Source organism: Jaculus jaculus, chromosome 4 (assembly GCF_020740685.1).
Source record: "Jaculus jaculus isolate mJacJac1 chromosome 4, mJacJac1.mat.Y.cur, whole genome shotgun sequence".
Lineage (NCBI taxonomy): Eukaryota > Metazoa > Chordata > Mammalia > Rodentia > Dipodidae > Jaculus > Jaculus jaculus.
In genome coordinates, this window is record NC_059105.1 from 33,755,934 (window position 1) to 33,781,618 (window position 25,685).

Here is a 25,685-nt window from a genome sequence, read left to right on the forward strand (position 1 = left end):
CTCCTCCCTTTCATGTGGAATTTAAATCCTATGGAGGAGCAATTGTGATGTTTTCCTTTCAAATGTTGCCAGGGAATCGGGAGATTGGTTCTGTCCTTCAGTGACCTCCGAGCCTGATGTCTGCCTAACCACCTATCATTTCCTACCTTCAAGAATTGAGACCCTAAATTTACTTAGGAGATGGACATCAACTTGATCTGACTACCTCAGACTGTAGTAGAACATATAGAGGTTTGGAGGGGTTTTTATTTTTTTTTTTGGTTTTTGGTTTGGGTTTTTGTTGTTGTTGTTGTTTGTTTTTTGGTTTTGGTTTTTTGAGGTAGCATTTCACTATAGGCTAGGCTGACCTGGAATTCACTATGTAGTCTCAGGGTGGTCTGGAACTCACAGCAATCCTACCTCTGCCTCCCAAATACTGAGATTAAAGGCATGCACAACCATACCTGGCAACACAGAGGATTTTTTTAAGCGTCTCTGTTGTTATTGACCTTCAAACATTGAAGGATGATCAAAGAGGACCCACATAGATGGAGTTAAATTGTTGTAGGACCTTCTGAGGGTGGACTGATAAAAGGGGTGGTGTGTGACATGGCATGAATCTCACCTCATAATATCTTGGTGGGACCTCCAAAATGTTTAAGATTTTCATACTGTCAAATTCTTTGTCTCACAACCATGAAAAATTAGGCATGCGGATGACAAGACATGAGTAAGGCAAAGGAGATTTACTGAGAAAAAAAGGGGAGATGGGAACCCCCCCCCCAGATGTCAGGATATGCATGCTTGGGATTTTAGACAGCATCCAAAGAAGAAAAAGAAAGGGAAAAGGGGGCAGAAGAAATAGCTCAGCAGTTAAAGGCACTTGCTTGCAAAGCCTCAAATCCCAGGTTGGATTCTTCAGCACCCATGAAAAGCCATATGCACAAAGTGGCACATGTATCTGGAGCTCCTTTGAAGTGGCAAGAGGACTAGCCACACATACTCATTCTCTTTCTGTCTGTCTCTTTCTCTCTCTCAAAAAAAAAAAAAATCCCGGTGTAATGGTGCATACATTTAATCCCAGCCCTCAGGCGGCAGAAGTAGAAGGCCAGTCAGGAACTACATAGTGAATTCCAGGTCAGCTTGGGTTAGAGCAAAACCTTACCTTGGTAAAATAAGGAAACGATACTTTTCCTATTGAGTTTGAACTCAGAAAAGTCTAAGAACAGCTAACACATGAATCATTAATGCACCTTTAAATCTTTTCTAAAAATATTTTTATTTGAGAGAGAGAGACTGACAGACACACAGAGAGAAAGAGGCAGACAGAGATAGTGAGTATGGGTGCTTCAGGACCTCACACCACTGCAGACGAACTCCAAGTACATGCACCACTTTGTGCATCTGGCTTTACATGGGAACTGGGGAATCCAACCTGGACCATTAGGCTTTGCAAGCAACAACCTTTAACTGCTAGGTCATCTCTCCAGTCCCACCTTTAAAATTTTTGAGTTCTCCATTTTCATCAAAATCTGTGAAGTGGGACTGGAAAAATGAGTCAACAGTTGAAAGCACTTGCTTGCAAAGCCTGATAGCCCAGGTTTAGTTCCCCACTTCTCACATAAAGCCAGATACATAATGTGGCACATTTGTCTGGAGTTTGTTTACAATGGCAAGAGGCTCTGGTGTGCCCATTCTCTCCCTCCCCACCCTTTCTTTCTCTCTGTCTCAAAGAAATAAAAATACAATCTGGCCAGGTGAAGTGGTGCATGCTTTAATCTCAGTACTCGGGAGGCAGAGGTAGGAGGGATCACTGTGAGTTTGAGGCCACCCTGAGACTACATAGTGAATTCCAGGTCAGCCTGGGCTAGAGTGAAACCCCACCTCAAAAAACAAATGTTAATATGATGGAGAATGGAATTTCCATGGGATATTCTTTTATAATCATGGAAAATGCTAATTAAAAAATTTTAAAAAATGCTAAGTGAGGGCTAGAGAGATGGCTTAGTGGTTAAGACACTCACTTGTAAACCTTAAGGACCCAGATTCGATTCTCCAGATCCTACATAAACCAGATTCACATGGCAATGCATGCATTTGGAGTTCATTTGCAGTGGCTAGAGATCCTGGCATGCCCATTCTCTCTCTCTCTCTTTCTCTAACAAATAAATTAATAAAAGCAAAAAAAAAAATTAATGCTGGGTGTGGTGGCACACGCCTTTAATCCCAGCACTCAGGAGGCAGAGGTAGGAGGATCGCCATGAGTTCAGGCCACTCTGAGACTACATAGTAAATTCCAGATCAGCCTGGGCTAGAGCAAGACCCTACCTCAAAAAAGATTTTTTTGTGTGAAGGTTTCTTTTTTTTTGCTTTGTTGAGGTAGGGTCTCACTCTAGTTCAGGCTGACCTGGAATTCACTATGGGATCTCAGGGTGGCCTCTCCTACCTCTGCCTCCCAAATGCTGGGATTAAAGACATGTGCTACTGCGCATAGCTTTTTTTCTGTTTATTTGACACAGGGTCTCACAAGGTAGTCTAGGCTGACCACAAATTCATAGAATTCCTCCTTCTCAGCCTCCTAAATGAGCCTCCATGCTGGGCTTATCTGAATAAGTATCACTTTGATAGAAGACTTCCTCTAGTATATCCCCAATATCAGCCCAAAATGTCAATGCAGGAATTCTGTCCTTGGAGCTGACCACAGAAATTTTCACACCCTTCCTTGAGCATAGCATCAAATTTTGCCACAATTTATTTATTCCTTCCTACTTTCCTTTCTTTCTTTCTTTTTTTTTTTTAGTTTTTCGAGGTAAGGCTTCCCTGTAGCCCAGGTGGACCTGGAATTCACTATGTAGTTTCAGGGTGGCCTCAAACTCACATGAACCCTTCTACCAAGTACTGAGATTAAAGGCATATGCCACCACCGCCTGGCCCCAATTTCTTAAATTTACTTTTCAGTATAGACTGTTCAAGCAAAACCACATGATTTAACGCATCATTCTACCATGTTCTCATCTATAGTAAGCCCAGGGTCAACTGTAATAGCATGGTTTTATTTCTCTGCTACAACAAACCACTTTTCGCAAGATTGTCTATAACTTGCTTGCAGTTGTCAATGACATTATGACATGCTGGGCATCTTTTCCTTTTGCAGGAAAATCCAATCAAAGTTTATTAACTGGAATTGAGCAACTACTCCTTTGAAGAGACTGTAGGTAATTGTTTGTCCTCTCATTTGTTTGTTTGCTTGCTTGCCTGTTTTTACAAGATCTGGCAGAACTGGAGAGATTGCTGTGTGGTTAAGGGTGCTTGCCAGGTCTGACTGCCCAGGTTCCATTCCTGAGTATCCACATAAAGCCAGATACAAAGAGTGGTACATGCACCTGGAGTTCAGTTGCAGTGGAAGGAGGCCCTGGCATACCTCAAACACCCACCCCCAAGTAAGAATAAAATAAAAAGAAAAATATTTAAAGTTGGGCATGTTGGGCATCTTTTAATCACAGCACTTGGGAGGCAGAGGTAGAAGGATCACTGTGAGCTCAAGGCCACCATGAGTCTACATAGTTAATTCCAGGTCAGCCCAAGCTAGAGTGAAACCCTACCTCAAAAAAAAAACAAACAAACAAACAAACAAAACAAAACAAAAAGTCTTCAACTAGAGGCTGGAGATAGCTCAGCAGTTAAAGGCCCTTGTTTGCAAAGCCTAATGGCCTGGTTTCAATTCCCCAGTACCTGTGTAAAGCCAAACTGCTTATAAAATAAATTATTTTTTTAAAAATCTGTTTATTTGATGGGCTGGGGAGATGGCTTAGCAGTTAAGCGCTTGCCTGTGAAGACTAAGGACCTTGGTTTGAGGCTCGATTCCCCAGGACCCATGTTACCCAGATGCACAAGGGGGCGCATGCATCTGGAGTTTGTTTGCAGTGGCTGGAAGCCCTGGCATGCCCATTCTTTCTCTCTCTCTGCCTCTTTCTCTCTCTCTCTCTGTCACTCTCAAATAAAAATAAACAAAAAAAATTTAATAAAAAATTTTATTTATTTGAGAGAAAGAGAAAGAGAGAGAGAGAGAATGGGCCTCTTTAGTGTATGCATTAGTGCTTTCTACAGTGCTCCTGTCCAATAGCCCTTGAGCTTTTCTTTCTTTCCTTCTTTTTCCTTCCTTCCTTCCTTTCTTTTTGTGTGTGTGTGAGAGAGAAAGGGGGGCGGAGCAGGGTATCACTGTAGCTCATGCTGAACTCACAGCACTACTCCTACCTCTGCCTCCCAAATGCTGGGATTAAAGGTGTGTGCCACCACATCTGGCTTGCCCTTAGCTTTTGAACCTCCACAGTGCCTCCTCAATGAAGTTCCTTTGTGTAGTGGTTTGAATCAGATGTGCCCCACAAACTCATGTGTTCTGGATGTTTAGTTTCCAGCTGGTGGTAATTTGGGAGGTGAAGCCTTGCTGGAGGAGGTCTTGTTGGGGATGGGTGGTGGTAAGTTGAGAGGTGTTGTTAGGGGGTGGTCTTAGGGGTGTTAGAGCTAGTTCCAGCTTGCCAGACATTGGCTCACACTCCTGCTGCTGTTGTCCACCTGCTGTGGCAAAGAGGTGATGTCTAAGTAGAAAATGGAATGTGAAAGGAAGGGGATGATTCCTTCATGCAATGCAGATGTTTACTGTTACCTAAATAATGGATGATCCCTCTATGCAATGTACCATAACCTTTCTGTATCTGTTTCTAAATATCTCTGTGATTACATAGCATAGAATGTTTTTTGCCTCAGTTCCTGCCTATGTGACCTATGTAACCTTATGACTTCTTGTAATTAGTCCCCCCCCCATCTTTAATAGTATGCAATTTGGTAGTTTAACTCCTGATCCTGTTTTTACTATAAACATCATGTGGTTATTTCCAATAAAAACTGACACTCCCAATAGATCAGGGCTGCATCTTGATCCTGAACTTGGAGATGCAGACCTGGTGCACCAACTTTCTTATTTTCTTTTTACCCAATAAAACTTTGCCTCACATCCCGTGTGCCAGTGGTCTTACTTGTGTGACACTGGATCCCAGAGCATAACCTCCACTTATGTCATGCTGTCCTCTGCTGTCATGGAGCTTTCCCTTGAGACTGTAAGCCAACAACAGCAACAAAAAATTTTTGCTTCTCCCATCAGGTTTTGGTCAGATGCTTTGTCCCAGCAACTAGAAGGTAACTGCAACACTCATCTGTCTGGTTTGTTGGTTGGTAGGCCCATCATTCTTTTTTTTTTTTTTAAAGGTAGGGTCTCACTCTAGCCCAGGCTGACCTGGAATTCACTATGGAGGCTCAGAGTGGCCTCCAACTCACAGCATTCCTCCTACATCTGCCTCCCGAGTGCTGGGATTAAAGACGTGCGCCACCACGCCCGGCTCATCATTCTTAATATTCTTAGTTTTGAAGAGTCTCTCTGCCTTAGTCAGAATTTTCCTAGGATACCAACATTCTTTGCTGTAGTTTCAAGATCAGAGCTACTCAGGAAAAAAAAAAAAAAATCTTTGTTCATCTTCAAACTTCTAAAGACAGCTGTCAAACTCCTTTATCCATGGTTCCTTTAATCATTCCAACAATATCATGATTTCAACTTCCCTCCCTCACTTTCCTGAGACCTTCCTAGTGCATTACTACAGTTTTCCAGTGAGCTTTTCAGTCAGCTTTGTAAATTCAAAAAACTGCTCCTGATATAGATTGGTCATGATAGAATAGAACACTGCACCTGGGCATGGTGACACACACCTGTAATCTCAGCACTAGAGAAACAGAGGCAGGAGGGTTACTGCAAATTCAGAGACAATAGGCCAGTTAGGACTATATAACAAAACCCTGTCTTTAAAAAAATTCCTCAATGGCCTGGGTGTGGTGGAGCACGCCTTTAATCCCAGCATTTGGGAGGCAGAGATAGGAGGATTTCCATGAGTTCAAGGCCACCCTGAAGACTACCAAGTGAATTCAAGGTCAGCCTGGGCTAGAGGGAGGCCTTACCTTGAAAAATAAACAAACAAATAAACAAAACCCCTTAATGTCCAGGCATGGTGGTGCATGCCTTTAATCCCTGCACTCAGAAGGCAGAAGCAAGAGGATTGCTGTGAGTTTGAGGCCAGCAGGGATTACAGAGTGAATTTCAGGTCAGTCTGGGCTAGGATGAGACGAAAACAAATCCAAAAATGAAGCAAAAGGACACTATTAATATTCAAAATGCATCATGCTGAAAATCGATAAGCCACCACAGAATGAGTCTGGTATTCAAACTGCTTCGTTTCAAACAGTGTTCACGTTTTTTCAAGCTAGGCTTTCTCCCACACTCCCTCTCATTTCCTAGGAGGAAAAAGGCAAAAGTATGTCAAGTATAATCGTGCATGAATGAGAGGAAGCTTCGGAATTCCTCTCCTCTCTTCTTCCCTCATTGATGTGTTGCTGTGTGAAACAATTACTGTTGCTACCGACAAGTTTCCTCTCCACTCTTGTCATCGAGTTTCTTCCACCACTCTGGATTGCTCTGGAAAATGAGCAATATTATTCTGTAAAGTGACGTTGGCCTTAATATATTTTGCAGATTCCCTGACTATTGTTCCTTTTCCTTTAGGAGAATAACCTTGCCTTTCTTTAAGACAGGAAATGCCTTGATATAAATTAAAATAAGAATATAGGGCTGGCAATTCACTTTCCACCCTAAATCCAGTACTCCCCCTGGACTGGTTTAGATGTCACCAACAATGTGTGATTAAAAACCAAACATCTTTTGTGCCAAATGATGATGAAATTGAAAGCAGGGACATAGTGGCACACTCCCAGTGTGTGCCCCTGGCTTCTCAGAATCTAGCTTGTGATTTTTTTTTTCCAAAGAAAGCATCTTTCTTTTATTATTATTTTATTTATCATTTGAGAGAGAAAAACAAGCAGAGAGATATCCTGTCTTTGTGACAGTATCATGTCTCAATGTCACAAGGTTGAGCACACCTTTAATCAAAGAGGAATAAGAGAGTGGTTTTTGTTTTTTGTTTTTCTAATTAAAAATATTTATTTAAGAGAGAAAGAGAATGGGCACACCAAAGCCTCTTGCTACTGCAAATGAATTCCAGTGAGTCTGGCTTTACATCAAACAAGCACAGACAGTTTTCATGCAAGTATCTTTAGGAGCTGAGCCATTTCCCCAGTGATTTTAATGCATGTAATAGGAATGTCAGTGCACTTCATGTGCTTAGTGGCCATTTACAGATCTTTTTCTCTAAACTCTATTCACTTGAGGGCTGGAAAGATGGCTTAGCAGTTAAGGCATTTACCTGCAAAGCCAAAGGATCCCGATTCGATTCTAGGAGTGTTCTTTTTTAAAGAAAGAAGAGACCAGCTGGGGTGTGGTGGTATACGACCTTTAATTCCAGCATTCCAGAGGCAGAGGTAGAAGAGTCTCACCATGAGTTTGGAGCTCGCCTGGGGCAACAGAATAAGTCCCAGGTCATCCTGGGCTAGAATGAGAAAGAAAAGAGCCAGGAATGGTGGCGCATGCCTTTAATCCCAGCATTTGGGAGGCAGAGGTATGAGGATCACTGTGAGTTCAAGGCCACCCGGAGACAACATAGTGAATTCTAGGTCAGCCTGGGTCATGCCCTGGCCAGTGGGGAGTTGAACAAAGACCCAACGGGAAGTTAACCTGAATGGGAGGCAAACAGACACAAGAAGGAGACCATGCTAGGTGTTTGTCAAGGCTTCGAGATTTATTCAGGCAGACATGGCTTATATATAGAAGATAGAACCTTTTTTTTTTTGACAATGTTTACATGCCTAAAGTCAGTTTCACCAGGGCTAATCCAGGTTAATCCCTCTATCAGGTGCCCACTCCGCCTAGGTTGTAAACTAAACAATGCTTTGGGATTGTGATTAGGAGATTAGAGATCCCAAGGTCAAAGCACAGCTGCAAATCAGGAGATCTCCTTTGTATTAAGAGATAAGAGAACATCCTTAGCTCTCAAGGTCAAAGAGCAGCTTCGGTTCTGACATCTCCTCCTTTCTTTTATACAAAATGCTATTCAGTGGTAGGCTGCAATGCCTTTGTTTCTTCATCAGCTACTGGCTGCATGGGGAAGTATTCAGCCAAGGATACGATCCCTTGGTAGTTGAATATTAGGTGAGGAAGTAGAAACTTAACTTGCTATATGGCGGTTTCTGTCAACATGGCCAAGGTTAGGCTCATAGCTCCAAACAGGGCCAGAGTGAGACCCTACCTCGAAAAACTAAAAAAAAACAAAGAAAGATTATCCAGTGTTCAATTTTCTTACCACTCAGTGAAATGTGGGGAGAACTATGCAATCTGGATAGTAGACACCAATTTAGATGGCAGGAATATGACAATATGTATACTCCATACAGAATTGAGATTTAAATACATGAAACACACAAAACTTTTTTTTTTTTTTTTGAGGTAGGCTCTCACTCTAGCCCAGGCTGGAAGTCACTATGTAGTCTCAGGCTGCCCTTGAACTCATGGAGAACCCCTACCTCTGCCTCTCAAATGCTGGGATTAAAGGTTATGCCGAGCACAAAACATATTTTTAAATCTATACGTAGAATATTTTCATCTTTCTCTTGAAGTAATTCAAAGAAATCCAACTCAGTCTTTTCTTCTGCTTCTGCTGTGAGCACTATCCACTAAGTGTGGGTATTCACAGTCCTGAACATCTTTTTTTTTTTTTTTTTTTTTAAATTTTTATTAACATTTTCCATGATTATAAAATATATCCCATGGTAATTCCCTCCCTCCCCACCCCCACACTTTCCCGTTTGAAATTCCATTCTCAATCATATTACCTCCCCATTACAATCATTGTAATTACATATATACAATATCAACCATTTAAGTATCCTCTTCCCTTCCTTTCTCCACCCTTTATGTCTCCTTTTCAACTTACTGGCCTCTGCTACTAAGTATTTTCATTCTCACACAGAAGCCCAGTCATCTGTAGCTAGGATCCCCATATCTGAACATCTTTTTGTCAAGCATTGAGTGAACCATTTAAGACTCTCCACACAGTGACTTTGTGAATCCAGTTCTTTTCCTAGTTCCATTTTATGGAAACGAATCGGGTTTCAAAGCAGCAGTCAATCCGAGATCTCACAGCCAGGAAGAGCTAGAACTAGGATTTGAAATCAACAGGCAGTCTGATATTTAACATATGGCTGTAGCCCGGCGTGGAGGCGCAATCCTTTAATCCCAGCACTTGGGAGGCAGAGATGAGTTCCAGGTCAGCCTAGACTAGAATGAAACCCTACCTCGAAAAACAAACAAACAAACAAACAAAAAATCATAGCTGTATGTTCAATATCTTTAGGTTTTACAAAGCAACTAAACCTAAAAGTTTCCCCCTGACTTAATGAGGTCAACAAATCCTCAGGACTGTACAAGTCAGGACAGTGACTTCTGGGTGGAGCATTAAAACAACTGCTCCACAGGTAGGTGATGACACTCCTGAGTGACCTGGTTTCTTCCTCCCATACCCGCAAGGGAAGCTGAGAGCCAGGCACGCAGGTCACCCTGCTACTTCCTTTTATGAAGAGAAGTTGAAGCCAGGCGTGGTGGAGCTCGCCTTTGATCCCAGCACTCGGGAGGCAGAGGTAGGGGACTCCCCATGAGTTCAAGGGCAGCCTGAGACTACATAGGGAATTCCAAGTTAGCCTGGGCTAGAGTGAGATCCTGCCTTGAAAAAAAAAAAAAAAAAAAAAAGAACTTGATGCCAGTGGAGTGAAACTAGAGATCATTTCAGTTCTACTTGATTCATTTGTATTTTTTTAAATTTGTTTTTATTTATTTATTTATTAGAGACAGAGAGAGGGAGAGAGAGATTGTGAGAATGGGCACACCAGGGCCTCTAGCCACTGCAAACCTACTCCAGATGCATGTGCCACCTATGTGCATCTGGCTTACATGGGACCTGGAGAATTGAACCTGGGTCCTTAGGCTTCGCAGGCATAAGCCTTAACCGCTAAGCCATCTCTCCAGCCCTCATTTGTATTTTTTATTTTTAAAAAATTATTTAATTAAATTATTTATTTGAGAGAGAAAGAGGCAGATAGAGAGGAAGAGAATGGGCATGCCAGGACCTCCAGCTGCTGCCAATGAACTCCAGACACATGTGCTCCCTGTGCAACTGGAAATGGAACCTGGGTCCTTTGACCTTCCAGGCAAGCAAGCACCTTAACCACTAAGCCACCTCTCCAGCCCTGAATCAACATCTTTCAAACATGTCTCCCTCATCTTCATTCTAACTCTTAGCAAGTCCCTTCCATTTTTATATTTCAGTTGTGGTAATTAGCTTCTTACTGATCACCTCCTTCTATTCAATCCGATCTTTTCCCAGCCCGTCTCTCAGATGACGCCTACAAAAACAAAGATTCAGTCATGTCATACGAACATTTGTACTTTTCCCAACTGACAGCGAAATGAAATCCAAACCCTTAAGCATGGCATTCAAAGGCTTTCATCATCATCCACTCCCTTTTGTTTCGTCTCTTTTTCCAGCCAGATCAAAACAAGTCCATTCTTTATAATAGTTTCATTTGTTGTAATGCATGACATTAATCAATAAATGACTTAGAAACTACAAAGAAAACAAGATTCTTCTCTAATAAAGTATAAGCTGGCTGGGAGAAGTGGTATACGCCTTTAATCCCGGCACTGAGGAGGCAGAGAAGAAAGGATCACTGAGTTTGAGGCCAGCCTGGAGTGGAACAGTACCTCAACCTTCCCCTGCTTAAAAAAAAAAAAAAAAAAAAAAAGAAGAAGAAGAATTGGGAAAATACTATATACCCATTTCTGTTCTACTACCTTCCAATTGATGTGTGGGTTCAGAGTATCTTTGACATCAATAGGAACCTTTCTTATCTGTTGGTTGGGATATTAACTTAGGAGTTAGGTTGTCAGATATACATGGTCACACAAAATTTCCACTCAAGAGTGGCCTCCACATTCTTATCTTGTGAACTCAGAGAATAAAACTTGGGCTGGAGAGATGGCTTAGCAGGCAAGGCACTTGCCTGTGAAACCTAGGATTCAGGTTTGACTCTCCAGGTCCCACATAAGCTAGATGCACAAGGTGACACATGCATTGTTTGCAGTGGCTGGATGCTCTGGCTCACCCGTTCTCACTCTCTCTCCCTCTTTCTGTCTCTAATAAATACATAAAAATAAAAACTTCCTTTAAAAAGAAGAATAAACTCTACAGACCATGGAGGGTGAGATTTAGAAAGATTTTTATTATAGAATTTAAGAGACTACCTGAGTGGGTAATCAGCATGGTAACTCATATTTTTTACTAGTTATAAGATGTTACTGGGTGGTCAGGAGCTGATATAGTTCCTAGGCCAGGTACCTTGGAGCCTTGTATTCATAGCTCTGGGGAAGAAGAGATAAAGGAAGGCCAGACCTTTCTGACATTTCTGCCCTCCAGCAAGGTTAAGGCTGGGAGGACTCTTTTAGTGAAAAAGACCAATTTCCCTTTACAGGGTCAAGGATATTTCCTACTTTTGCCATTTTTAGTTCACTTTGGGGGCCATGCTAACTAAATTGCCTTATAATCAACAGAGGCTATCAGTTACACTATATACCACCTAGCCTTCAGTTTCTTTTTCTCTCTCCCTCTGTTCCTTGATAATTTCTTCCTCCTCCTTCTTCTTCTGCTTCCCACCCCTCCTCCTCCTCCTCTTCTTCCTCCTCTCCTCTTTCCTTTCCTTTTCTTTCCTCCTCCTCCTCTTTTTTTATTCCTTTTGTAGCAGGTTATCACTCTAAACCAGGCTGACATGGAATTCACTCTGTAGCCCAGAAATTCAGTTTTGTTTTATTATTTTGGTTTTTTTCAAGGTAGGGTCTCACTGTAGTCCAGGCAGACCTCGAATTCGCTATGTAGTCTCAGGGTGGCCTTGAACTTAAAGGCGATCCTCCTACCTCAGCCTCCCCTTGAGTGCTGGGATTAAAGGTGTGCACCACCATGCCAGCTTTTTTAAAATAATAATAATAATAATAATAATAATAATAATAATAATAATAATAATAAAAACCAGAAGCACACACCTTTAATCCCAGCACTTGGGAGGCCAAGGTAGGAGGATCGCCATGAATTCAAGGCCACCCTGAGACTCCACAGTGAATTCCAGGTCAGCCTGGGCTAGAGTAAAACACTACCTGGAAAAAAACGAACAAACAAACAAAAAGACCTGCCTCTGAAGTGCTGGGATTAGGGCGTTTGTGCAACCACACGCTCTTCAACATTCAGTTTCAATTTGTTGCCTAGTATTCAGGAGGTGCTAGATTCTGTCCTAAACACTGGTAAAAACAATAACCAACCCCTCATTTTCTCCCTTGGGTAGATAAACAGGGTATTTTATAAAACATTGCTATGCCTTGACACCTTCCAAAAGATTGTTCATCCAAGGGCAGCAGAATACTTGACTGGTGCCAAACATCTTGAGTACATTCTGGGGTGTGGTATACAATTCATGCCTGATAATTAGTGGAGAACACTGAGCAGTGACCTAAACTGGACCCCACCCCCGCATGCATATGCACGTGTAGGCACGTGTGCACACACATTCACTCACTTTTCCAAAATTCTGTGAAAAACAATTTGCTAGCCAAACATGGTGGCTTAGGAAGCAGGTGGATCAGGAGTTCCAGGCCAGTCTCAACTACATAGCAAGTTCAAGGCCAGCCTAGACTACAGGTGACCTTGTTTCAACCAAAAAAAGAAAACAAAAGGCTGGGGGACTGAAGAGATGGCTTAGTGGTTAAGGCACTTGTCTGCAAAGCCAAAGGACCCAGGTTTAATTCCCCAGGACCCATATACCAGATGCACAAGGTGGTGCATGAATCTGGAGTTCATTTGCAGGAGATGGAGGCCCTGGTACACTAATTCTTTCTCTCTCTCAAATAAATAAATAAATAAATAAATTTATTTATTTATTTAAGCTGGGCGTGGTGGCGCACACCTTTATTCCCAGCACTCAGGAGGCAGAGGTAGGAGGATTGCCATGAGTTCAAGGCCACCCTGAGATGACAGAGTTAATTCCAGGTCAGCCTGGACCAGAGTGAGACCCTACCTCAAAAAAACAAAAACAAACAAACAAAAAGATATATTTAAAAAGCAGCCAGAGCTGGTCGTAGTGGTGCGTGCCATAATCCCAGCACTGGGGAGGCAGAGGTAGTAGGATTGCTGAGAGTTCGAGGCCACATTGAGAATACAGAGTGAATTCCAGGTCAGCCTGGACTACTGTGAGACAACCTAAAAAAAAAAAAAAACAAGCCAGGCATGGTGCACATGCCTTTAATCCCAGCACTCGGGATGCAGAAGTAGGAGGATCACTGTGAGTTCGAGGCTACCCTGAGAATAGAGTGAATTCCAGATCAGCCTGGGCTACAGCAAGACCCTACTTCAAAAAACCAAAAGAAGTACACATACTCCTGTTGCTGTTGTCCATCTGATGTTGCCCAGGAGGTACTGTCCACCCTCTGATCATGCCATCATTTCCCCCTGCCATCACGGAGCTTTCCCTCTAGTCTGTAAGCCAAAATAAACCTTTTTTTTTTTTTTTTCCCACAAGTTGCTCTTGGTTGGGTGTTTTCTGCCAGCAACGAGAAGTTGACTGCAATAGTAAAGTTGGTACCGAGAAGTGGGATTATTATTGCTAGACCCCTGACTGTGTGGCTTTGGCCTTTTGGAACTGGTTTTTTGAGAGGAATGTGGAAGGATTTGATATTAAAAGAAAAAAAAAAAGAAGGCTGAAGAGAAGACTAGTGGTTACGGTGCTTACCTGCAAAGCCTAAGGACGGAGGTTCAATTCCCCAGGACCCACCTGAGACAGCTGCACATGGTGGCACATGTGTCTGGAGTTCTTTTCATTTGCAGTGGCTAGAGGTCCTAGTGTACCCATTCTCTCTCTCTCTCCCTCCCTCCTTCCCTCCCTCCCTCTCTCTCTCTCAGAAGTAAATAAAAATAAAAATTAAAAAGAGAAAAGAACAAGTAATCTCCAACCATTTGTCTTGGTGCTCACTGGTAGGAATTGCTGAAGCTGCAGATGCAGTAGGCTAAGGAATTTGAGGGCAGCAAAATAATAATAATAATAATAATAATAATAATAATAATAAAAAGTTCCTGACCACATATGGTTGCTGGGTAATGGATTTGTGGTTTCCACTGTAGTTTCTCTCATAATTAATAGGTTATTTCTACATGACCCTCCAAAGGCCCATGGCTTTACCAGGAGAAGTACAGGGCTCTCGAGTTTCTGTACCCAGGGTGCCTGCTTTGCACAGGCTGTCTGCGTGGACAAAGGTCACACAGCATCCAGCCTTCCTGTGTCAAAGCAGGTTAAAAGGCAAGTGCCCTCGCGATTCTGTGTAAGTACATCTTTGCGATGGCTCATGAAAACCCATGTAACTCAACATTATGAAATAAACTAAACTTCTCTGCAGCATTCACCGAATGTTCTGCCAGAGGAATCTTTGTGTTTTGTTAAGGTAGAGAACCAAATGTTTCCCTCCATCGCCAAGCCTCGTCTAAAGCCACATTTAAAAGTTTAACAATGAATATTTCTACCAGATGTCCTGCCCCCCCCCAAATCATCTGGATTTTATATAGACTGTCCCTCCACTTTCTTCTACCAGACGTCTTGCAATCAGAAAAAGAGTTGCAGCTTTTGCCATCTATAAAACCTCAGTGGATCAGGAACCGGTTTGTTTAATTCAGTAAATTCCTTTGTGCTTCAGAGGTGGATGGTTTGAATAAATGTAACCCAGGAATGTGATAGCTTGGGCCCTCATGGCAACAAATCCTTGAAGTAAATATGCCCCTTCGCACTGTCAGGAAACCAGACCACCAGCGCTACAGAAAGTTCTTTGGACCTGGCTGAGGGCCAAGCATTTTCCACACATTTCCAGTAGATTTGGGTGGAACGGCAGATAACCATGTCAACAGGGCAGCTTGGCAGTTATTTAAGTGACTACTCAAGGACTTTATGATTATGAATATCTTTATTAGTCTTCATTTCAATCAAAATTATTTATTGGCCTTTCAGCAGCACACATGGTTTAAGATGGAGACAGTAGCTATTTCCCATTTTTCAGTCAGGTCTACAAACCTCATCCTGGCATTGTTATTCTATCCTTCCAGAATACCAATATCTCAGTAGAAAGTCACTGCCGGCCAAGACCACTCAATCCTGCCTGTTTAATAGGTGACATGATTTCCTTAAAGCCTGAACCCAAAGACCCAATGTCTGTTTATCCATCTTTCTTTCTGACTACTGCCCAACAGTTTACTTCTGAGATTTCATTCACATCTCCCACCACCTCTCAAACATATGGATACACATACGTGTGCATATGTATTTATATCTCTACACCTTTCTGTTTTGATATATCTTCCCTCTGAGAAATTGAGGAAAATGATTCCATTTCCTTTCTGCATGGTTTTTGCCCTTTTTCTGTTATCCCACTAGAAACAATTTGATGCGTCTAATGCAATGTGATTGATTATACTGTCAACATAATGAGATTATTTTGTTTTGTTTCTGTGGACATGGGGTTTCACTGGATGGTCTGGGCTGGCCTTAATCTTGTGCACTGAAATGATCTTCCTCTTTTGGTCTTCTGAGTTCTGGGATTAGAGGTACACACCGTACATGCTGTCATGCCTGACTGCGCCCAATGCCAATTTAAAACCTTTTTTTTTTTTTGAGGTAGGGTCTCACTCTAGCCCAGGCTGACCTGGAATTCCCTATGTAGTCTCAGGGTGGCCTGGAACTCATCTTGATCCTCCTTCTTCTGCCATCTGAGCGCTGGGATTAAAGGTGTGTGCCACCACACCAGGCTTCTAAAAGCATTTTTGTTTTTTTGAAAACTCATCTTGTGTTTCTTTTTTATAAATTAATTAATTTATTTCAGAGCAACAGACAGAGAGAAAGAGGCAGAGAGAGAGAGAATGGGCACACCAGGGCCTCTAGCCACTGCAAACAAACTCCAGATGCATGCACCACCTTGTGCATCTGGCTTATGTGTGTCCTGGGGAACAGAGCCTCAAACCAGGGTCCTTAAGCTTCACAGGCAAATGCTTAATCACTAAGCCATCTCTCCAGCCCTCTAAAAGCATTTTTTTTTTTTTTTTGGTTTTTCGAGGTAGAGTCTCACTCTAGCCCAGGCTGACCTGGAATTCACTATGAAGTCTCAAGGTGGCCTTGAACTCATGGCAGTCCTCCTACCTCTGCCTCCCTGAGTGCTGGGATTAAAGGCGTGTGCCACCACGCTCATTAAACATTTTGGAACACCTTTTTAGTGAAACTAAACTAAAAGAACATTTTGCAACCTACAGAAAGCACAGTTGCGTATAGTTGAATGAATTAGACCAGGGTGTATTGGGACTCCAAGATGACTTGACTTCTGAGCCATCTCTCTAGCATATTTTTTTGTTGTTGTTTGTTTTTTGAGGTAGGGTCTTACTCTAGCCCAGGATGACCTGGAATTTACTATGTAAGTCTCAGGGTGACCTCAAACTCATGGTGATCCTCCTACCTCTGCCTCCTGAGTGCTGGGATTAAAGGTGTGCGCCACCACACCCTGCTTTTTTTTTTTTTCTTCTTCTTTTTTTGAGGTAGGATCTCGCTCTAGGCTGACCTGGAATTCACGATGTAGTCTAACGCTGGCCTCAAGCTCCCAGTTAGGAGAGCACCACCACTTTTTTTTTTCTTTTCCAGCTAAAAGTAGGAATTTCTCTTAAGCTTCAAAGGATTTGATTTTTCCTTATCTCTTTTCCCCTATGGGAGTGCTTCCCTACAAATCTGACCAGAAGATGTGAAATAACATTACTTTTTCAGGGCCTGGAGAGATGGCTTAGCAGTTAAGGCACTTCCCTGTAAAACCTAAGGACCCAAGTTCTATTCCCCAGTACCCATGTACCACATACCACCCACAAGGAGGCGCATACTAGAGGCCCTGGCATTTCCATTCTCTCTCTGCCTTTCTCTCTGAAATAAAAATAATTAAATATAAAAAAATAAAAAGGATCACTTCTTTAGAAACTGACATAAAGACATGAATAAGATTACAAAAAAAAAAAGCCAGGTGTGGTGGCAGACATAGGAGGATCGCTGTGAGTTTGATTCTACCCTGATACTATATAGTGAATTCCAGGTGAGCCTGGGCTACAGTGAGACCCTACCTCAAAAAAAAAGACAACATCAATGGCAAACAACCACCACCACAACAAGGTTATAAGCCCCCCCCCACACACACACATAGAATGGGATCTGGTTTCTCCTTCTTGCCTCTTCCCTAAAGGAGTCCCCTAGAAACCTGACAGGAAGATGAGAATTAGACTGCAAGGTGCCTAAGCACCTGGCATGGGAACTGGGTTGACCAGCTCAGCCAATCAGTTACCAAGTGTTTTCCCATTCGGGGACCCCCCTCCTGCTTTAGAGGAGCACTGCCTTCTTCCCTTAAATTCTTTCTAAATCTCATCCTCTGTGGTCCTTTGAGTTGACAGCAAAAGAGTATAATTTTGAAGATGAGGTCTACTGAGATTTGACAGCTTTCATCTAATCAGAAGTCCTACCCCCCCCAAAAAATATATATATGTATATATCAATAAATAAATAAATAGCCAGGCGTGGTAGCTCACGCCTTTAATCCCAGCACTCTGGAGGCAGAGGTAGGAGGACTGCCATGAGTTCAAGGCCACCCTGAGATGACAGAGTTAATTCCAGGTCAGCCTGGACCAGAGTGAGACCCTACCTTGAAAAACCAATAAAAAATAAAAAAAAATATTTAAAAACAAAAGATAAGCTGGGCATGGTAATGTGAGCCTTTAATCCCAGCACTCGGGAGGCAGAGGTAGGAGTATTGCTATGAGTTCGAGACCACCCTCAGACTACATAGTGAATTCCAGGTCAGCCTGGGCTAGAGCAAAACCTTACCTTGAAAATACAAACAAACAAACAAAAAAATACTATGGGCTAAAGAGATGGCTTAGCAGTTATGGTGCATGCCTGTGAAACCTAAGGATCCAGGTTCGAATCCCCAGGTCCCAGGTAAGTCAGATGCACATAGTGGCGCATGTGTCTGGAGTTTGTTTGCAGTGGCTACAGGCCCTGGCACACTCATTCTCTCTCTCTCCCTTCTCTCTGTCTCTAATAAATAAATAAAAATAAAAATCATTTAAAAATACTATGTCTGGTTCCTAAGATTTTTTTTTTCATATTTGTGTTTCTTAGTCACTGAACTTTTAATTCTCTTTAACTGATTTTTCTTTATAAATTTTCTTTCATAGACTTCCTCATTCTCCACCTACAAGGTCATGGAAGAACTAGAGGACACGTTATTTGAAGAATTTGACAACTATTCCTATAGCATGGAGTATTATTCCCCAGAGTCTGATCTGGAGGAGAGAGTCCAGTTGGGAATTGTTCACTGGGTGTCCCTGGTGTTATGTGGCATAGCATTTGCTCTGGGAATTCCAGGAAATGCCATTGTCATTTGGCTCACAGGATTCAAGTGGAAGAAGACAGTCACTACTCTCTGGTTCCTCAATCTGGCTATTGCAGATTTCATTTTTGTTCTCTTCCTGCCCTTGTACATCTCCTATGTAGCCATGAATTTTCACTGGCCCTTTGGTATCTGGCTGTGCAAGGCCAATTCCTTCATTGCCCAGTTGAACATGTTTTCTAGTGTTTTCTTCCTGACGGTGATCAGCCTGGACCGCTACATCCACTTGATCCATCCAGTCTTGTCTCGACATCGAACCGTAAAGAGCTCCCTGGTTGTTATTATATTTGTCTGGCTCTTGGCTTCTCTCATTGGTGGTCCTGCCCTGTACTTCCGGGACACTGTGGAGATCAACAACCACACTCTTTGCTATAACAATTTCCATGAGCATGATCCTGACGTTACCTTGATGAGGCACCATGCTCTGACCTGGGTCAAGTTCATTGTGGGCTACCTTGTCCCTTTGCTGACAATGAGTATCTGCTACTTGTGTCTCATCTTCAAGGTGAAGAAGCGAAGTATCCTGATCTCCAGTAAGCATTTTTGGACAGTCCTATCGGTGGTCATGGCCTTTGTGATTTGCTGGACTCCTTATCACCTGTTCAGCATTTGGGAGCTCACCATTCACCACGATGGCTCTTTCCACCAGGTGCTGCAGGCTGGAATCCCGCTCTCCACTGGTCTAGCATTTCTCAATAGTTGCTTGAACCCTATCCTTTATGTCCTAGTTAGCAAGAAGTTCCAAGCTCGCTTCCGGGCCTCCATTGCTGAGATACTAAAGCACACGCTGTGGGAAGTCAGCTGCTCTGGCACAGTCAGCGAACAGCTCAGGAACTCTGAAACCAAGAGCCTGTCTCTCCTGGAAACAGCCCAGTGAAGCAAGGCTGTTCCAATACTCCAGTGTAAGGTTTCCACGTGGGTCCCCTTCCAGATTAAATCTGGTTGTGGTTAACAACTGACCATCCTGTTGTAGCTTTGGGTCCACTTGTTGGCTCTTGGCCTCATATTTTTGTGTGGATAAAAACTGGAAGGATCTGGGGTTTCTTTTCTGCAGTTTAAGGATCTGTCACTGTGGTTGCCCTCTGCTGGCTCTTTTGATACCTGCAATCTAAGACTTCGACTGTTTTAGGCTGGCTTTGCTGTAGATACTGCATCTCATTCATCGATATGTGCGTCTGATAAATGAATCTTCATAAAGCTCACCACAATACATTAATCACCACTACTGAAGCAGTAGCATGTTTTGGTCACTGTCTTTTCAGTTTTTTATTTTATTTTATTATTATTATTATTTTTTTTTTTTTTTGAGGCAGGGTCTCAGAATTCACTCTAGTCCTGGCTGACTTTGAACTCAAGTGCTGGGATTACAGGCACAAGCCACACCTGATTTTTTTTTTTTTTTTTTTTTGAGATTCAATCTTGCCATGCAGCCCAGAATTGGCTTGAAGTAGTGATCCTCCTGCCTCAGACTCCTGACATTACAGCTGTGCGCCACCATACCCAGTCTTTTTTTTTTTTTTCCTTCCTTAGAGGTAAGGTCTCATTTTAGCCCAGGTTGACCTGGAACTCTCTGTAGTTCTAGGCTGGACTTGAAACTTACAGGGCTTGTGTGCCATTACACCCTAAAGCCATTCTTTTTTATTTTTTAAATCTTTTTTTCATGAAGCAAAGTTGAAGTTTATTCACAGACTTTTAAGTATAGAATTTTAGCCAGGCAGGTTAAGAGAGGGAAAGGGGAGATTGAAAAGTGGTATTGCTCACCTGTAATCCCAGCACTTTTGAAAGCCAAGGTAGGAGAACAGCTTTGAGTTTGAGGACAGTCTGGACTACAGAGTGAGTTCCAGGTCAGCCAGGGCTAGTGTGAGACCCTGCCTATTAAAAACAGAAAGACTTGGGCTGGAGGGATGGCTTAGCAGTTAAGGCAATTGCCTGCAAAGCCAAAAGACCCAGGTTCAATTCCCCAGGACCAACGTTAGCCAGATGCACAAGGAGGCGCACGTGTCTGGAATTTGTTTGCAGTTGCTGGAGGCCCTGGTGTGCCCATTCTCATTCTCTCCCTCTTTCTCTGTCAAATAAATAAATTAATTAATTAAAAAATTAAAACTCTAGCTGGCCATGGTGGCACACACCTTTAATCCCAATACTAAGAAAGCAGAGATAGGAGGATAATCATGAGTTCAAGGCCACACTGAGACTACAGAGTGAATTCCAGGTCAGCCTGGGCCAGAGTGACACCCTACCTCAAAAATCCAAGAAAAATCGACAGTGGACACTGCAAGCCTTATAATTGGCCAGCCAGGCCAAATGAGCCAACGGGTACAATAGTGGCACGTCTGTCATGGTGGAAACCAACTGCCCTCCAATTGGACTGGAGGCCCATTCCATGGGAGGGAATACATCCCTGACACTGAAAACTTAAAACAGGGGTAGTCATGAGCCCTAGGGGTGTAACATCTGCTGATGTCTGGAAAAAATGTATATACTATGCTTATCAAACTGCCCAGTAAGCACTTCTCTTAATATTTATACCTTTATATTTACGCTACTCTCACTTTGGGTAGAGAACCTTCTCTTTTCAGATGGCAGTGACCTTGGGACGACTCAGAAGGCATAGTGCTGGAAAGAAGTGACTGGAGTACTGACTAACATCTCGATTACACTTTCCAAGGCTCAGGGTCTAATGCGGAAGAGGTGGCAGAAAGAATGTAAGAGCCAAAGAAAGGGTAGAACTCCTTACAACGTGCTCCCTTCAGTCATAAAATGGCCTGGATATCCATGACCTCATAGTGCCTGCCACTACCTACACAAGACCATCATAAGAGGAGGAAAAGATCATGACATCAAAATAAAAGAGAGACTGATTGAGATGGGGAGGGGATATGATGAAGAATGGGATTTCAAAGGGGAAAGTGGGGGGGGGGAGGGTATTACCATGAGATATTTTTTATAATCATGGAAAATGTTAATAAAAATTGAGAATAAATAAATAAACAAGAAAAAAAGCCTTAAAGCTTAATGTTAAATATACTACTAATTTCAAAGGTATTGGAATACTTGTCCTGGGCTAAGATGTCTCAGGAGTTAAAGAAGCTTGCTTGCAAAGCCTCACGCCTGGGTTCCATTCCCCAGTATTCACATAAAGCCAGTGGTGCATGTATCTGGAGTTAATTTGCAGTGACAAGATTCCCTCAGTATCACCATTCGCTTTGTTTGCAAATGAATTTAAGATATGCTATCCAGGTTGGCAGTGCACAGCTTTAATCCCAGCATTTGTGAGCAGAAGTAGGAAGAACACTCTAAATTTAAGTCCAACCTAAACTACACAGTTCCAGGTTATCTTGGGGTACGATGAGAACTTACCTAGGAAAAACCATGCCTGGAGCTACAGAGTTCCAGGTTAGCCTGGGGTATGGTGAGAACTTACATAGAAAAGCCACCCCTGAAACTACAGAGCTCCATGATAGCCTGGGGTACAGTGAGACTTTACATAGAAAAACCACCCCTGAAACTACAGAGCTCTAGGTTAGCCTGGGGTACACTGAGACCTTAAATAGAAAAACCACCCCTGGAACTACAGAGCCCAAGTAAGCCTGGGGTACAGTGAGAACTTACATAGAAAAACCACCCCTGGAACTACAGAGCTCCTGGTTAACCTGGGGTAGGGAGAACCTACATAGAAAAACCACCCCTGAAACTACAGAGCTCCTGGTTAGCCTGGGGTACAGTGAGAACCTACATAGAAAAACCACCCCTGAAACTACAGAGCTCCAGGTTAGCCTGGGGCACAGTGAGAACCTACATAGAAAAACCACCCCTGAAACTACAGAGCTCCAGGTTAGCCTGGGGTACAGTGAGAACTTACACAAAAACAGCCACCCCGACCCCTGCCAAAAGACCCCCGTAGCAAAGTATATGTTTGTCTAAGTTTTAATTTTGTACAATGTATTTGATCCTTAAAATATTGGCACATTAAATATCTTCAGTCAATGTGTAACTTATGATTTAAATAGCTATATTGGTTCAAAATTTTTAGTCCAACTGGTTTAACAGACTGTCTCCGGATCTAGTTGCTTACTACAATTTGTTATAACACTTCACAGTTCTGCTGCTTAATGTTGGCAGTCTCAGATGGACTGTGATGGTACAACCAATGCCCTTAGGTTGTCCTAACTGGGGCTGGCTCAACCACCATGGCTGCTTTTTTTCCCTTCCTCACTTCCCCATATATTCCACCACGACCCTGTTCAGAGTGGTCAATGCTTCAAGACACCAAGGTGAACATTGTTTTTCCTGTGCTGGTGGTGGAACCCATGACCTCCTTGCATTGGCTGGACAATGATTCCTCAAAGTACATTCCAGTCCTCTAAAAAAAAGGTTACCAATGTCCCTCACCAAGTATGATTTCCACCAGACTCAATTGGTCTAAGCAGGGCTAGGCTAACTTCCATCCAAGGAGAGGGTTCACAGTTCCCACTTCTTGATATCAAGTGTCCCAAGTTTTTTTTTTTTTTTTTTTTGAGATAGGGTCTCATCCTAGCACAGGCTGACCTGGAATTACTCTGTTTTCTTAGGGTGGCCTCCAACTCACGGTGATCTCCTACCTCTGCCCGGGTTAATTTCCTATTTTTGACATAAATTCTGCATATGTAATACAAACACGGACTTCCAGATGGTACAGGCTGGTCCAATGTCACAAATGAAATGTTTACGCCTGTGGTCTCCAGCTTTCATTTCCACCAAGTGCTGTGGTTCCCCACAGATGATAAAGTGCTGCCCTCTGCTGACTCCTCCTGATCCTCAACCTGAAAATCTTTTCTACTTCAGGCTGTAACCTTGGTTAGAAGTTTTATGCATTTGATTAATCCCAACATAAAATCAGACTTTTAAAAAAAATTTAATTTTTATTTGCATTTTCCATGATTATAAAAAAATCCCATGGTAATTCCCTTCCTCCCCACCCCCACACTTTCTCCTTTGAAATTCCATTCTCCATCATATTACCTCCCCATCACAATCATTGTACTTACATATATACAATATCAACCTATTAAGTATCCTCCTCCCTTCCTTTCTCTTCCCTGTATGTCTCCTTTTTAACTTACTGGCCTCTGCTACTAAATATTTTCATTCTCACGCAGAAGCCCAGTCATCTGTAGCTAGGATCCATATATGAGAGAGAACATGTAGCGCTTGGCTTTCTGGGCCTGGGTTACTTCACTTAGTATAATCCTTTCCAGGTCCATCCATTTTTCTACAAATTTCACAACTTCATTTTTCTTTACTGCTGAGTAGAACTCCATTGTATAAATGTGCCACATCTTCATTCTCTACTCATCAGTTGAGGGACATCTAGGCTGGTTCCATTTCCCAGCTATTATAAATTGAGCAGCAATAAACATGGATAAGCACGTATTTCTAAGGAAATGAGATGAGTCCTTTGGATATATGCCTAGGAGTGCTATAGCTGGATCATATGGTAGATCAATCTTTAGTTGTTTTAGGAACCTCCACACTGATTTCCACAATGGCTGGACCAGATTGCATTCCTACCAGCAGTGTAGAAGGGTCCTCTTTTTCCACATCCCCGCCAACATTTATGATCATTTGTTTTCATGATGGTGGCCAGATCCATCCATTTTATAACTTCATTTTTTTTTAAACCACTGAGTAGAACTCCATTGTATAAGTGTGCCACATCTTTATTATCCACTCATCAGTTGAGGGACATCTAGGCTGGTTCCATTTCCCAGCTATTATAAATTAAGCAGCAATAAACATGGTAGGGCACGTACTTCTAAGGAAATGAGTCCTTAAGATATATGCCTAGGAGTGCTATAGCTGGGTCATATGGAAGATCAATCTTTAGCTGTTTTAGGAACCTCCACACTGATTTCCACAATGGCTGGACCAGATTGCATTCCCACCAGCAGTGTAGAAGGGTTCCTCTTTTTCCACATCCCCACCAGCATTTATGATCATTTGTTTTCATGATGGTGGCCAATCTGACAGGAGTGAGATGGAATCTCAATGTAGTTTTAATCTGCATTTCCCTGATGACTAGTGACATAGAACATCTTTTTAGATGCTTATATGCCATTCGTATTTCTTCCTTTGACAATGCTCTATTTACCTCCATAGCCCATCTTTTGATTGGCTTGTTTGATTCCTTAACTTTTTGAGTTCTTTGTATATCCTAGATATTAATCCTCTATCAGATATATAGCTGGCGAATATTTTTTCCCATTCTGAAGGTTGCCCCTTTGCTTTTTTCACTGTGTCCTTTGCAGTGCAAAATCTTTGTAATTTCATGAGGTCCCAGTGATTAATCTGTGGTTTTATTGCCTGAGCAATTGGGGTTGTATTCAGAAAGTCTTTGCCAAGACCAACATGTTGAAGGGTTTCCCCTACTTTTTCCTCTAGCAGTTTCAGAGTTTCAGGTCTGATATTAAGGTCTTTAATCCATTTGGACTTAATTCTTGTGCATGGAGAATCTATTTTCATCCTTCTACAGATATATATCCAGTTTTCCCAACACCATTTGCTGAAGAGGCTGTCTTTTCTCCAATGAGTATTTTTGGCATTTTTATTGAATAATCAGGTGACTACAGCTACTTGGGCTTACATCTGGATCCTCTATTCTGTTCCACTGTAAAGTCAGACTTTTTAAAAGCAATGCCTAGTTGAAATGACTTCATTTTCTTGTAATTCCTATCCACAAAATATTTTAAGATATAATACCCAAAGCCAGGCGTGGTGGCACACGCCTTTAATCCCAGCACTTGGGAGGCAGAGGTAGGAGGATTGCCATGAATTCGAGGCCACTCTGAGACTCCATAGTGAATTTCAGGTCAGCCTGGGCTGGAGTAAGACCCTACCTCGACCCCCCCCCCCAAAAAAAAACAACCCAATCTGTAAGCAAAAAATCAGTTTGGGCTGGAGAGATGGCTCAGTGGTTAAGGTGCTTGCCTGCAAAGCCTAAGGACCAGGTTCAACTACTCAGAACCTGAGCACAGATCCACAAAATGGTACATGCAACTGTCTGGTGTTCCTTTTCTAGTGGCTGGAGGCCCTGCCCATTCTTTTTCTCCTTCCCCACTTTCAAATTAACTATTTCTTCAAAAAATTATTTTTCAAACCCATTGTGGTGGTGCATGCCTCTGTGGGAGGC

The 25,685-nt window shown here is 42.5% G+C and overlaps 1 protein-coding gene across 1 annotated transcript; it reads left to right on the plus strand.

Annotated features, from left to right (window-relative positions):
- Positions 1–3,141: 3,141 nt before the first annotated feature.
- Positions 3,142–19,742, plus strand: Cmklr2 (chemerin chemokine-like receptor 2). Its single transcript, XM_004653550.2, has 2 exons — positions 3,142–3,194; positions 18,303–19,742. Exon 2 carries the CDS (start codon positions 18,330–18,332, stop codon positions 19,392–19,394), a length of 1,065 nt encoding a protein of 354 aa, XP_004653607.1. The 5' UTR covers positions 3,142–3,194; positions 18,303–18,329; the 3' UTR covers positions 19,395–19,742.
- Positions 19,743–25,685: the final 5,943 nt, after the last annotated feature.